This window comes from Kryptolebias marmoratus, linkage group LG8 (genome assembly GCF_001649575.2).
Source record: "Kryptolebias marmoratus isolate JLee-2015 linkage group LG8, ASM164957v2, whole genome shotgun sequence".
Taxonomy (NCBI): Eukaryota; Metazoa; Chordata; class Actinopteri; order Cyprinodontiformes; family Rivulidae; genus Kryptolebias; species Kryptolebias marmoratus.
The window spans coordinates 28,857,053-28,870,479 of NC_051437.1; the positions used below are offsets into that span (position 1 = coordinate 28,857,053).

Here is a 13,427-nt window from a genome sequence, read left to right on the forward strand (position 1 = left end):
GGAAGGAGACCGAGGCAGCAAGATGGTCTCTGAGATCTACCTGACNAACAGGACCGGGTTTAGAGCTCCAAACAGGACCAGGTTTAGATAATTATCATGTTTTTTTTATTGCAGTTTTTTGTCTCTTTTGTCCCCGTTGGACGATGTCCTCGGTCTAACAGCAGAAGACAGCCTGCCTGAAGGAGCTGCATGTTTTTGTGAATCAGTTTTGTGTTTTTTTTTATTTTATTTTAAAGATAAAAGACAAAATGTCTGACCTGGACAGTGAAACAAGGAGCTTCAATGCTTTTCTGGGAGCTTTCTGGTGGACGGGGACGTCTTCTCTGTCCACGATAATGAAGCCGCGTTTTTGTTCAAACGTCAGAATCGATGCAGGCGTCGTGTTTCACTAAAACTCTAATTACGTTTCCCAACAGAACGGACGACCAATTACAGAGGTGTTGATGGAAAATGACAAAAGAATCTCATCATCTGATCCTCATTCCAGCCTGAAAGTTCCGTTAATGTTTCCTTTTTCTCACCTCGAGGAATATTTAACTACGGGACAGGAAGACGCCGCGGCATCGAGAGCTCGTTGATTTAAATCCCACCGCAGGTGGAGGAGGAACGAAAGGGCAGCTGCGGAACAATAACAACCCGACTGGAAATCGTTCCTCCCAAAGACTTCCTTCTTCATGATCAACCTTTTAAAACAAACAACAAAAATCTGGAGCACAAGTTTGAATTCATCATAGATTCTTTTGTCCGTCCACCGACTGGTTTCTGGTTAAATGTCCCTCAGCAGGTGTCTCCTGGACATCAGGGTCTCCATCATCCAGCTCCTGGCTGATGTTTGACTCTTTGGTTGCGTTTATTTCTGCACAGATCTGAGTTTCAAACCTCCAACCTTTCAGTCAGGTGGAGGACGACCCGACGTCCTGGTCCAACTGTGTCCAGGTTCCATCCGGAGGTGGTCCTCCTCACTTAGTCCCACATCGCGATGCTGCCACCACCGTGCCTGACAGCTGGTTCAGTGTTCTCAGGTCTGAAAGCCTCCAAACGTCCTTCTTGTCTTTGTGTCCAAACAGCTCAGTTTTCTCCAGGAGACATTTGTCTCGTCCATGAGGACAGCTGCAGGTTTCAGTCCAGATCGACGGTTCTGCAGCTTCTGTCTCTGTCCTCTCAGTCCACAGTGATGTAAAACTGTCTCCACTGTGGACAGGGTCTTTATGGACAGGGACACTGTGGACAGGGACTCTGGTGGACAGGGACTCTGTGGACAGGGACTCTGTTGGACAGGGACTCTGTTGGACAGGGACTCTGTTGGACAGGGTCTTTGTTGGACAGGGACTCTATGGACAGGGACTCTGGTGGGACCAGTCTGCGTCCATCTGAGGGGGACAGTTTCCGTCTCCTTCCGTCCCTTGGCTAAACTGTGACACGTATCGTTTCTGCTGAGACATCTGATCGTCCTGAACGTTCCCATTATTTGGAGCATCGGTCAATCCCCGAGAAACCCGCGGCTGCAGTCAATCCTGGTCACCAAACAGACGCCTTCAGGTCTCGTCTCGTTGAGTCAAAGACCGGCACCAATATTTACCACAGATGGACAGAAATCCACAAATTCTCAGAACTTTTATAATCAACCCACCCTGAAAAGCCTGACGTTGGAGACGAATTTACAGAAACTTTGGACTTCATTCAGGAACCAAACACTGGATCTAATATTCGAGTGACGGATCGGCTCCTTCCGCTCGAAGAAACGAGAAGACGGACAGAAAACAGCCAACAGGGACGAGACCGACTCTGAAACTGGATTCATGAATCTTTTTAGAGACGGACGATCAGGATCACTTTTTACAACAATTAATGATCATTTTCCTCAGGAGGAAACGAGAAATGAGCGAATCAGAGCCGGACGCCTCACCTGCTGACAGGAAGGAGAAATCCTGAGGAATAAAACTCAAATCACCCAAAGACTCAACAACTTCCCCCCAACAGCAGATTCAATCAGACGTCAGGAAACCGTCAGAAACCAGCAGAGAAGGAGAAGAAGAAGAAACGCTCACGTACTGAACCTCTGAGGCTCCATCTCCTCGCCGCTTCCCGCCGAGCCGCTACAGCGTCTGACAGCAGAGAGATGAAGAGCAGAGACTCCTCTGCCTCGCCACCTCTCTCTCTGCCGTGTTAGCGTTAACCCAATTCTCCCTTTTTCTCCTCTTCATCCCCGGTTTTCTCTCTGTGGCGGAGTCTTCCTCGTCTCGCCTCTCTGCACATCAGCAGCTGTTTCACACTTTATTATTTATTCTCACATCTTTGGGTTTTTTTTTTTGCATCAAAGCAAATAAATTTAAAAAATGAGTCTTGATTAAAGGCCTGGCATTCCTTGGAGGAATGCATATCGCCCGCCAGCTTTCAGCCACTCTGCCAGCGAAGCTGAAAACATCTGCAGTCATTTCCAGATGTTTGAGGAACGTTTCCCTCTGATTTCTGATCAGTTTGATTAAAACCCTTCAGGACAACAGAAACGGCACTTCCTGCGAAAACGCCGCGCCGAAGGACTGCAGGCTAAAAGCAGCAAAAGGCTAGCTGAAGATAGAAAAATGGTAGCTAGAAGCAGCTAAAAGCTAAAAGAAGCATTAAATTTAAAGAGATCAGTGTTTTGGAAGGAACTGAAGAGATCTTTGTGTATTTCTATGGGGAAAATGTTTATAAATAAAGATTTCATTTATTGGCCAAGATGGACGCCACGTTAATGTTCTTAATATGACTGAATATAACCACATCATCTGTGGAACCTCAGACCCTGAGGGTCCCAAACCAGACCCCCTCCTCGCTGTGACTGCGCCTCAAGATCCTGTCCAGGAACACCACAAACAGGATCAGAGACTAGGGACAGCCCTGGAGTCCAACCCGCACGGAGAACGAGCTCCACTTTGTGCCTGAATGCAGACAGATCCTGCTTTGGTTCTACAAGAACCCGTACTCCTGCAGAACCCTCCACAGAACGCCTCGGGGAACTCGGTCATAAGCCTCCAGATCTATGAACCCCATGTAGACTGGAGAGTCAGACTCCATGACCCCCTTAGAAACCTCACAGGGATGATCTGGTCCTCTGGTCCACTGGTCCTCTGGTCCACTGGTCCCCTGGTCCTCTGGTACACTGGTCCTCTGGTCCTCTGGTCCACTGGTCCTCTGGTCCTCTGGTCCACTGGTCCTCTGGTCCACTGGTCCCCTGGTCCACTGGTCCACTGGTCCTCTGGTCCCCTGGTCCTCTGGTTCACTGGTCCCCTGGTCCACTGGTCCACTGGTTGTCTGGTCCCCTGGTCCACTGGTCCCCTGGTCCCCTGGTCCCCTGGTCCGCTCCTCCTGGTTTTAGCCGTTTGGGTCGAACCGACAGAAGCATCGTCAGGAAATAATCCAAGATGTTTTTTCAGTGGAAGTTAATTTCAGTCCAGTTTCTCACAGAAACGATGGAGCTTGAACTCGGCTCTGTCTCACGTCGGGTTTGAGCTGTAGTTCATTCATTCTCTCCGGGGGGATTTAAACCTGCGGTCACTTAGACGGCGCTGCAGGGTCCAGATCCATCCGGACCCGACACCAGTCCCACCTGCGTGTCTGCGTTAAATCACAGCACCGAGGTGTCCTTCAAGGCACAGCAGGCCGAGGACAAATGGAGCAATTTCACCGGAGAAAGGAGTTTATTCAGCTCCAGGTTTGTTGACGCTTTCAGCAGAAACGTTGTCCTCGGGCAAAACGACGCCGCGAGGAAGAAAAGGGAGGAGGAGGAGGAGAGTCTGCTTCTCTGTGTTTAATACTCCAAACATTAAATCACTGCTTCCACTGAGCTGCTGGCTTCTAGTTATTCATCTGTAAATATCACCAGATTTGAGAAAAAACTCATTTCCTGTCCTTCTTTTAAAGTTTCCATGTCTGCAGTTTGAATGCTGCTCCCGTCAGTTTATACATCAAAACGTGGATATTTTTTCACTTTCCTCTTCTTTCAGCGAAGCGTTTGAAAACTTCAGGTTTTCTCTCCGACCTGCTGGTTGATCTAAAAGCCGATTTATTTGCTCAACTGAGAGAGACAGAAACAGCCGAAATGTGTTCAGAGCTACAAACAAATTTAGATTCGATGTTTGTCTGAGGTTTACTTTTCTGTCGCCATCCTGCCTCCTCCCCTTCAAAATAAAAAGGTGGGAATCACCGTGGCAACCAGTGACTCAGCAGATTCTGGGTCTCTGTTCTCAGGCCTACATTTCTCCCTCAAACATCCTTTATGACCCTCGACTTTCTGTCGTCTCGAAGTAAACTTTAGTTTAAAGAGAATTAAATAAAAGAACGATCAAAACAGCAAACAGGAAGGTTTCAAACTAGAGTTTTAAAATAAAGCTCATACTCTTCAAAATAAAAGTCTTGCTCTGTCCTAAATGACTGTTAAGCTTTAAATAAGAAAGTTTGTTATGGAAGTCAAACAGATGTTGATGATTCTTGGCAGACGGCTTCAGTTTCATTCAGTTCTCGTCGTTTCATCGGAGTTCCTTTTAAACGCGGTTCAGCGGTCTGGGCGGACGTTTGATTAGCTCTTATTTATCTCCTGAAGCGTCAGATGTAACCTGAGCGAGGAGCGAGGGGAGCTGAAGTCGTTAGGACGATGCTCGGCGCCTCCGAGTCGAGAAACTAATTTTTAGCTCTGCTTAACGCGAGCGATCACCTTTCAAGACGAAACCTCTCATTATCGTTTCTCTTTATTCTTCTTCAGCGGCGTTTCCGGCTGGAGGCTCAGCTCCTGTGGAGGACTCCAGTTCAGACATTTCTCTTGTTTTATCTTTTATGTTCTCGCAGATGACAATCCTGACCTGCGCTGCTGTGATTTCTTCTTTAATTAAGATCCATCCGTCCAGTCGGGTCATCTTTGCACCCAGGAGACAAACTAATCAGACCTCAGCCGAGTCCTTTCGATGAGGAGCAGCGCCCCACCTTATATGTAAGCTAAACCAGCTGGAGACACAAAACTGTGAGGAAATAAACTATTTTGAACTTAGAATCTCACTTTGTCCTTGTTCATTTAAGCCGGTGAAGCTTCTCGGTCGTCCAGGATGCAGGAAAGCTAAAAAAAGGTTAAAAACAGAAACTTCTGGACTTCTGTTCTGTGGAGCTTTCTGCTCAAACAGCAGAGAGGAGTTCTGGCTTTTAAAGCTGAGACGTTCTGTAAGCTGCAGATTAACGCACTCTCTTCACAACAGAAGCTCATAAGGGGCTGTGTTAGCCTGACTGGCCCATCAGTGAGTCAGGCTAACAAAGGCCCTAATAAGCCTCTGTTGTGAGGAGAGTGGGTTAATCTGCAGTTTACAGAACGTCTAATGAGCCTCGGTTGTGAGGAGAGTGGGTTAATCTGCAGTTTACATAACGTCTAATGAGCTTCTGTTGTGAGGAGAGTGAGTTAATCTGCAGCTTACAGAACAGAAGCCCAGTTGTTTTTGTTTTTAACCTTTTTGGATTCGTTCATTTAAGCGACTTTTATACGGACTAACGGACCTCAGGAGAGGGTCGGACCAGTGAGTCCAGCTCAGCTCCTTCTTCTCCACGACAGGCCGGAGCATCGCCCTCACTGCTGCAGATGAATCTTTCAACCATCGAACGTGAAGACGACTCAGAACGTTCTGCCTGTTCCTGAAGGGAACCCTGACCTCAGAGACTCGGAGACGAGTTTTTGAACTGATAAGTTTAAAATATTTCTCTTCTTCTTCTGTAGAACCATTTTCTCGGCCACCTCGGCGGCCGCCCCCACGTTTCTGATTTAATCTCCTGAAGAACACGTTTGAATTAAAAGAAAGGCAGATTTTATTTTGGAACATATAATTTTTAGTCGCTGTTTTCAAAACAAACATTAATTTATTTCTTCACAACAGACTTTAATTTTTGTTCTTTTAAATCAGCGGAAAGTCAAATATTTTATCCCTCAAAGCGATTCTATAATAAAATGTTTCATTGAACAGTTTTCAGTTTTTCGGGTCTCGTCACGACGAATGAGAAGAAAATTTCATTCTGTGATGATTCTGCATTTTTCACAATAAAACAGTTTCCAGCTGCTGCTGATAACAGATAACAGGAAGGATTTAGATGAAGACATTCATAAAATATGAGTTTATGTGGAGCAGCTGCAGCCTAATGGCTTCTCTGTGGAAGACATGGGGACGTTCCTGTTTCAGGCTGGCATCTTCGCTTTATTCTTGTTTCTGTTTTCTCGTAAAACAAAAAGGAATTTAATATTTTCCTTTAAAAAAAGCCTCTGAGGCCGACGGCTTCTCCTAAAGTTTCCAGTTTAATCTGTAAAATCTGAACTTTTTGATGTTTCGACCTGAAGGAGATCCAGAGAAACGTTCCTGATCATCGTGGTCGCCACGGTAACCCCGCATCTCTCACTCCCTCACTGTTCGGGCTATGAAGCAGACTGAAAAGTAAGCCTCACAGAAAGGGTTAAACTCTGAGCTGTAGAGCTCCTAACAGGACCGGGTTTAGAGCTCCAACAGGACCGGGTGGTTTAGAGCTCCAACAGGACCGGGTTTAGAGCTCCAACAGGACCGNCAGGGATTTTCTCCCACACCTCAGACCACTGGAGTATAAGGGGTTACAACCTTTAAAGCTTGGAGGAGATAATAACTCCTAAACAAATGGGTTTTGTAGACCAGTACCTGGCTTATTACCAGTTTTCCTGGCCCTGGTAACCAAACCTCTCAGAGGACAAAGGAAAGGAGCCATCCTTCTTGGGGCTCTGTGCCTCTGGTCCACCAAGCCTTTAGAAGCGTGGAAACACAAATAAGGCTGACAGTGATAACTTCCTAACATCTTATTGGATAATGGTTTGTTTTCTGGTCAGATACTCGTGTATCGACCTACGACTCCGCCTTTTCGCAGGTCTGTGGCGTGTGTGAGGAGGATGTTGGGTTTTTGTTGTTGTTAGATTCTTTGTTACATGCTTTTAACGTGTTGGTCTTCCCACCACCAGGGGACGCTGCAGAAGTTTGTAGATGACCTGTTTGAGACCGTATTCAGCACTGCCCATCGCGGCTCGGCGCTCCCGTTGGCCATTAAATACATGTTTGACTTCTTGGACGAACAGGCCGACAAACGGCAGATTACCGATCCCGACGTCCGGCACACCTGGAAAAGCAACTGGTGAGAGAAAATCAGAGAGGAGCTCTTTGCTGCTGAGGTGCCTGGAAGGATCTGATGTGTTTGTGGTCTGCAGCCTTCCTCTCAGGTTCTGGGTGAACGTCATTAAGAATCCTCAGTTCGTGTTCGACATCCATAAGAGCAGCATCACCGACGCCTGCTTGTCGGTCGTCGCTCAGACCTTCATGGACTCCTGCTCAACGTCCGAACATCGGCTCGGCAAAGACTCACCGTCCAACAAGCTGCTGTACGCTAAAGACATCCCCAACTACAAGAGCTGGGTGGAAAGGTAACCAGCCCAAAAGATGAGGCAACCTGTTTATGAAGAATATCTCCAAGGAAAAAAACGGAATAATCCTTTAAATAAAAATAAAGGAACATAAAATAACTCTTTAGAATAGGGATGGAAAAACATTGGGTTTTATTTGTTTAAACTATTGAGTGAATATTTCTGATCTACGGTCCTTTAAAGAACTGATTAGGTTTGGTTCAGAGGACATGTCCAGGAGCTTCGTCTTCTTCTCAGGCTCAGAAAATCAAGATTTCTGTTGGTGATAAAAGTATCAGCAGCAGAGACTTCAGTAAATATAACTTCAACTTTTCTTATTCTTTTATAAAGATAGACCTGAGTTTTAATGATCAGGCCCCGCCCACAAATCTGAATCTGCGTTATGATTCAGGAAGTTTTTCAGACAATTCATAAATCCAGATGTTTGTCGGTGCGGACTATGAGCTGGTGTTCAAAGCTTCTGATCAGCTGTCCTCCTTCTGCCTGTCCTCCTGACTGTCCTCCACCGTCCTCCCCTGACCTCCACCGTTCTCCCCTGTCCTCCCCGGTCCCGCTGCCCGTCCTCCCCTGTCTTCCCCTGTCCCCCCGCCCGTCCTCCACCGTCCTCCCCTGTACTCCCCTGTCCTCCACCGCTCTCCCGTGTCCTCCACCGCCCTCCCCTGTCCTCCTGACTGTCCTCCCCTGTCCTCTACCGTCCTCCCCTGTCTTCCCCTGTCCCCCTGCTTGTCCTCCCCTGTCCTCCCACCCGTCCTCCACTATCCTCCCCTGTCCTCCCCTGTCCCCCCCCGTCCTCCCGCCCTGTCCTTCAGGTACTACCGGGACATCTCAAAGATGCCCAGCATCAGTGACCAGGACATGGACGCCTACCTGGTGGAGCAATCCCGTCTCCACGGCACCGAGTTTAACACACTGAGCGCGCTCAACGAGCTCTACTTCTACATCAACAAGTACAAGGAAGAGGTGAGGGCGGCCATGTTTCTTGTGTCTGACTGGTGCTGGTGAAAAGGTCGTAGGTCTCAATTCTGGTCTACGGTCTCAGTTCAGGTCTACAGTCTCAGTTCTGGTCTACAGTCTCAGTTCAGGTCTGCAGTCTCAGTTCAGGTCTACAGTCNCAACAGGACCGGGTTTAGAGCTCCAAACAGGACCGGGTGGTTTAGAGCTCCAACAGGACCGGGTTTAGAGCTCCAACAGGACCGGGTTTAGAGCTCCAACAGGACCGGGTTTAGAGCTCCAAACAGGACCAGGTTTAGAGCTCCAACAGGACCGGGTTTAGAGCTCCAAACAGGACCAGGTTTAGAGCTCCAACAAGACCGGGTTTAGAGCTCCAACAGGACCGGGTTTAGAGCTCCAACAGGACGGGAACTCATGGAACATGGACGTGACGGTCCAACCATGGACAGATTGTCTCTCTCTGCTCGTTGCCTGCGGCTCTGCAGAAGACAAACGTCACCTCGTCCCTCTGACCTCACTCTGCTGTCCTCTGATTGAAACAAAGTTTTTATGGTTCCTGTTGTCATTTTTTATGGCCCAGGTTGTGTTTCCTGACACCACGGCTCGGATGGACGGAGTCTCCCGTCACGCCTCCATAAATCCACCTGAATCCGCTCAGCGGAGGGATTTACCTGCAGCTGCACTGATTCAGAGGCTCGATGGAAACAGAGAAAAATGCCTCTTTGCTCAAAGGGAAGCTGGCTGCAGAGATTTTATGTTAAACTGTTTAAAATAGCCGCTCTCACACAGGAGATCGATTGGTGTCGGTTCAAACTGAGCTGTAGTTATTTATGTAAAAAGTTAATTAAACAGGACCCAGTATGGAGCCCTGAGGAACGCCCTGATGAACGATTAAAGCTCCGTCAGTTGTAGCTTCATCAACAGTGAATCCGGAGAGTTTCGGAGGTCTGTGAGACATATATAACTGTCCTTCTGTCCCGAGTGTCCAGCACCTCAGGACAGGACGGGACCGGGTTTAGAGCTCCAACAGGTTTAAAAGCTGTAAGCAGCTTTTTCTCATCCTGACTGAGGTCTGTCCTTCTGTCCTTCTGTCCAGCACCTCAGGACAGGTCAGATCTGTCCCGCAGACCGTGGACCTCCTCCGCCTCAGAGCTGAAAGCTGCTTTCAGTCAAACCTTTGCAGGGATTGTTTCTCTCAGTTATCGGCAATATTTTCCCATAAATCAGCGTTCCCGTCCTGCGGCGCTCCGCGCTGAGGTCACACTTCTTGTTTGCCGGTTCACCTCCCGTCCAATCGCTCCGAAAATAAACGGATTTATCAGACGTGACCGGCAGCCCAAAGCAGACACTCGGGATTCTTCACCGCGTTAAGACTTACAGACACCTCCGCTGATTTAATTAGCGTGCTGCTAATACCTGCGGTTGACAGGAATCTTTTATTAAACAGAACATGACGTTAAACGGCCGCGGTGGTTCAGCACAGGAGGAAGATTCTTCATCTTCAGCAGCTTCTGGGCTGAAAGTGATTTTCTCCCCATCCTGAATCTCGTTACTCTTTCTGCAGGAAGCTCAGGTGGCAGCTGAGGTTGTCAATCAACCATGAGGTCAAGGGTTCGGTCCCCGGCGTCTCCAGGAGATGTTCAGACATGTCTTCTGACGAAAGTCTGAAGCCGGCTTCTCCGCTCTGAATCCTCAAGCACGGAAGGAAAAAACCCCAAGCCGAGCTGTCAGTCAGCCTGAAAGTCTGTTTATTTCAGAGCCAGAGAGACCTGGAGGGACGATCCAGGCGTCCCACTTTCCAGGAACTGTCCCCAGAGAAGACATTTCTGCTGAGGTGTCCTTAAAGAGGGACGAACACGTAGACGACCCGTCCAAATCCAGGAGAGAAGAGGACTGAGGCTGAGGTCTCCTTAAAGAGGGACGGACCCGGAGACGACCCGTCCAAATCCAGGAGAGAAGAGGACTGAGGCTGAGGTCTCCTTAAAGAGGGACGGACCCGGAGACGACCCGTCCAAATCCAGGAGAGAAGAGGACTGAGGCTGAGGTCTCCTTAAAGAGGGACGGACCCGGAGACGACCCGTCCAAATCCAGGAGAGAAGAGGACTGAGGCTGATGTTGTGAAACCTCACTGGTTCGATCCGAGCGTGTGGACGACTCTCAGCGACTACCCCACCAAAACCGACTGACTTCGAGCCATCTGAGTGTTGGCAACGTTCAGCTAGCTGTGGCGACCATCTTGAAAAGGGCTGACTCCAAAAAATAATCAGCTGTAGACGTTTGTCCAGAGATTAATCTCCGGGAGGTTCGTTAAATTACGTCCAGCATTTCATGAGATATTCTGCTAACAGACACACAAACGCTGCCTTTCGAGCAGAGCCGTGTTCCAACTGACTGAAGCATCGTTATAAATAGAACGGTTTTTAATTAAGAGGAGGTCGCGCTCAGAGGAAATGAGCTCGTTAACCTTTGACCTCCTCCCCAGAATCAGCCTTAAATTAGCAGAAATCTGAGGCGGCGGCTTCATTAAGGCGTGAGGTGAGAGAGGGAGCTACGCTGCCCCCTGCTGGCCGGCGATCATGTAGATGCTGCTCCTCCTTCAGCTAACAAACGTCTACCTCTGTGATCATCATGGTACTGAAACAACAAGAATCAAGCTCATTTCCACGCCATGCTGCTCGCTGCGGGGGGGGGGGCCTCCGGGAGATCAGCAGGAGGTAAAAACGTCACTGAGGAAAAGAACGACTCTTTGTCTGAGTTATAAACCCAGATTCAGTGTTTGAAGCTGCTTTGAAAAACTTTTCTCTGTGATGAAAATAATAAAAACATGCTGAGGAGTTTTGCTCTAATGTCCTGTCAGGACTCCCAGCTCAACTTCAGCTTCATGCAGATCATCTTTTAGTGTCTTCTTCTGCAGTTAAAGTCAAATTATTCAGGTTTATTAGATCACCAAACACTTCCCGACTCGCGGGAGGAAACCAAGAACCGTCGGGAACGTTTTCAGGAACCGTCATGAAGGAAGTTCTTGGTTCAGTTCAGGTCCGATAAAGCAGACGAAGTCAGTGCCCGTTTCCTGGTTTCTCGTCTCGGCCGTCGAACAGGTGTTGGTGTTAAATGAAAGACAACGGGCTCATCTGCATGACATGCATTTTTAATCCCTCATTAAAATTCCATCATCATGATTAATTCATGGTGATGGATTGTTTATCGTGTTCATTAGAGGCTCGGTGAGCTTGTAAACAGACGATCTGTGTGTCCAACAAACACACACAGTGGAGTGGGACGGTGAACTGAACTGATTCAGATTCATCCTGAATCTGGCTGATCTGGAATCAGCTGTGCTTCACGCAGACGTTTTTAAGTTGGATTTAACTGGATTCAGTCTGAATCTGTGTTGGTTTGAGTTGGAATATCAGACTTGCCAACTGTCCCGCATTTAGTCCCCCTGTCCCGTGTCCCTCATCACCCTGTGCGGGACAGACAAAAGTCCCGCATTTGGCCCTCACACACCACACTTTGTATTTCTCACGCAAAAACACACGCACACGGCCTTTTTGTCACTTTAACACTATATTTAGCAAGTTTTCTGATCCCTTTAGCATTTTTTTAAAGCGACAAATCTCGTGACTTTGGCGGCTAAATGTGAGAAAGCACTCATTCTGCAGCGTGCCGTAAGCCCCGCCCACTTCCTGCTCATCTGATGACAGAGAGCTAAAGATGGAGAGGCAGAAAGATAAAGATGGAGGCAGGAAAGAAAGCAGGAAGTTCTGTCTGAGCATCAAGCGGAGGCCTGCATCCTCGGTGTGAGTGAGAGGGTGAACGGTTTGTCTCGTTTGTCTCCATGTGTCCCTGTGATGGACTGGAGACATGTCCACGTGTCCCCCCGTCTCTCCCACAGAGACGGCTGGAGACAGACACCAGCTCCCGGAAAGGAGGAGACGAATGGACAAACAGTTTTAACATTTTTGGGTCGTGTTCGAGCTCAGAGGACGACTCTCAGCTACAACCACATCTGTACGTCTCAGTTTAACCCTTTAAGTGTCTGCTCAGGTTGATTAGCTGTGGCGGACATTTTGAATCGGGTCGGCTCCAAAGGTTAACCGGTTATAAATCTACGTCCAGTGATTACCTTCAGAGCGGTGAAATGAAAGCTGTCCAATGGCTGAAGAAATATTTTGCTGACATGAAATGATTGTCTGTCCTTCATTCCTATCCTAAAATATTCAAAGGAAAGTTTGAATATATGGAAAGATTAGAACAGTTAATATCTTACTTGTTGCAGATATGCTTCGTCCTCCTTTCTACTCACATTAGCCCTAAAGTTGTGCTTTTATTTTGTCTTTCTCCCTTCAGATTAAAAGACCTTCTGTTTGCAAAAAAACAGTAAACTTTTCTGCAGACACACGGAAACACGTCTGAAATAAATCAGCGCCACTTTTCATTTGTTCTCCATTAGAGCGCCGCGCTGCACCTGGAAGTATCTGAATAACGAGAAGCTTGATGTTTATGCATGAACTGCTTTCTAGTTTGGTTTAATAAAACTCAATCTGACCTTCTGTGCATCCGAACGTCTTTGTAAGATTTTCAGCAGCTGTGAAAGCGTTTTTTTTTAACCACATGACCCCAGAGGAGCACGCAGAGCGCAGCTTATAATCAGCTGGATTCAGTGGGGGGGGGAGGAACTGCAGTTGTGGCAAAATGCAAAGTTATGCAACACGTTCGAGGTAAACCAAGCAGATGAATCAAACGGCGGCGGACAGCAGAGGCCTGAAGGACTCCCCACGACATGGGGCCTCACGCCGCCTCACATAAAGACAGATTCTTCACACGCTCTGCGGGTCACAGGCAGAACCGTCGCTCCCACTGAGGACCCCGAGGTCCGGATCTCAGTGTTTTATAAAAACATGAATCCAAACAAGGCTTCTGAACGGCGTGGTTCTCTGCGTAGCTCCACCAGTTTCCTGTAGGAGGCGCTGCAACTGTGTGCAGCTGCAGCCAAACTCAATGTCTACGAAGAAGAGCGCAGCTTTGCTAC

At 48.0% G+C, this 13,427-nt stretch overlaps 2 protein-coding genes across 6 annotated transcripts in view; one reads left to right on the top strand and one right to left on the bottom strand.

The window, feature by feature from the left end:
• The window catches only part of plch2a (phospholipase C, eta 2a), a 103,469-nt gene that overhangs the window by 77,463 nt on the left and 12,579 nt on the right, over window positions 1-13,427 (bottom strand). The window contains exon 1 of one of the 5 annotated variants that reach the window (XM_037976915.1): window positions 2,053-2,086. The exons of the other annotated variants lie outside the window; for them this stretch is intronic. Within the exon in view, the coding sequence (XP_037832843.1) occupies window positions 2,053-2,071 (19 nt within the window). The 5' untranslated portion in view covers window positions 2,072-2,086. Of the gene's footprint in view, window positions 1-2,052; window positions 2,087-13,427 lie in introns of those variants that run through there. 5 annotated transcript variants of the gene reach the window in all.
• Window positions 6,591-8,461, top strand: LOC112449955 (plexin A3). The gene is made up of 3 exons (XM_025002907.2): window positions 6,591-7,158; window positions 7,232-7,444; window positions 8,254-8,461. The coding sequence occupies exons 1-3, from the start codon at window positions 6,956-6,958 to the stop codon at window positions 8,444-8,446; spliced, it is 609 nt and encodes a 202-aa protein (XP_024858675.2). The 5' UTR covers window positions 6,591-6,955; the 3' UTR covers window positions 8,447-8,461.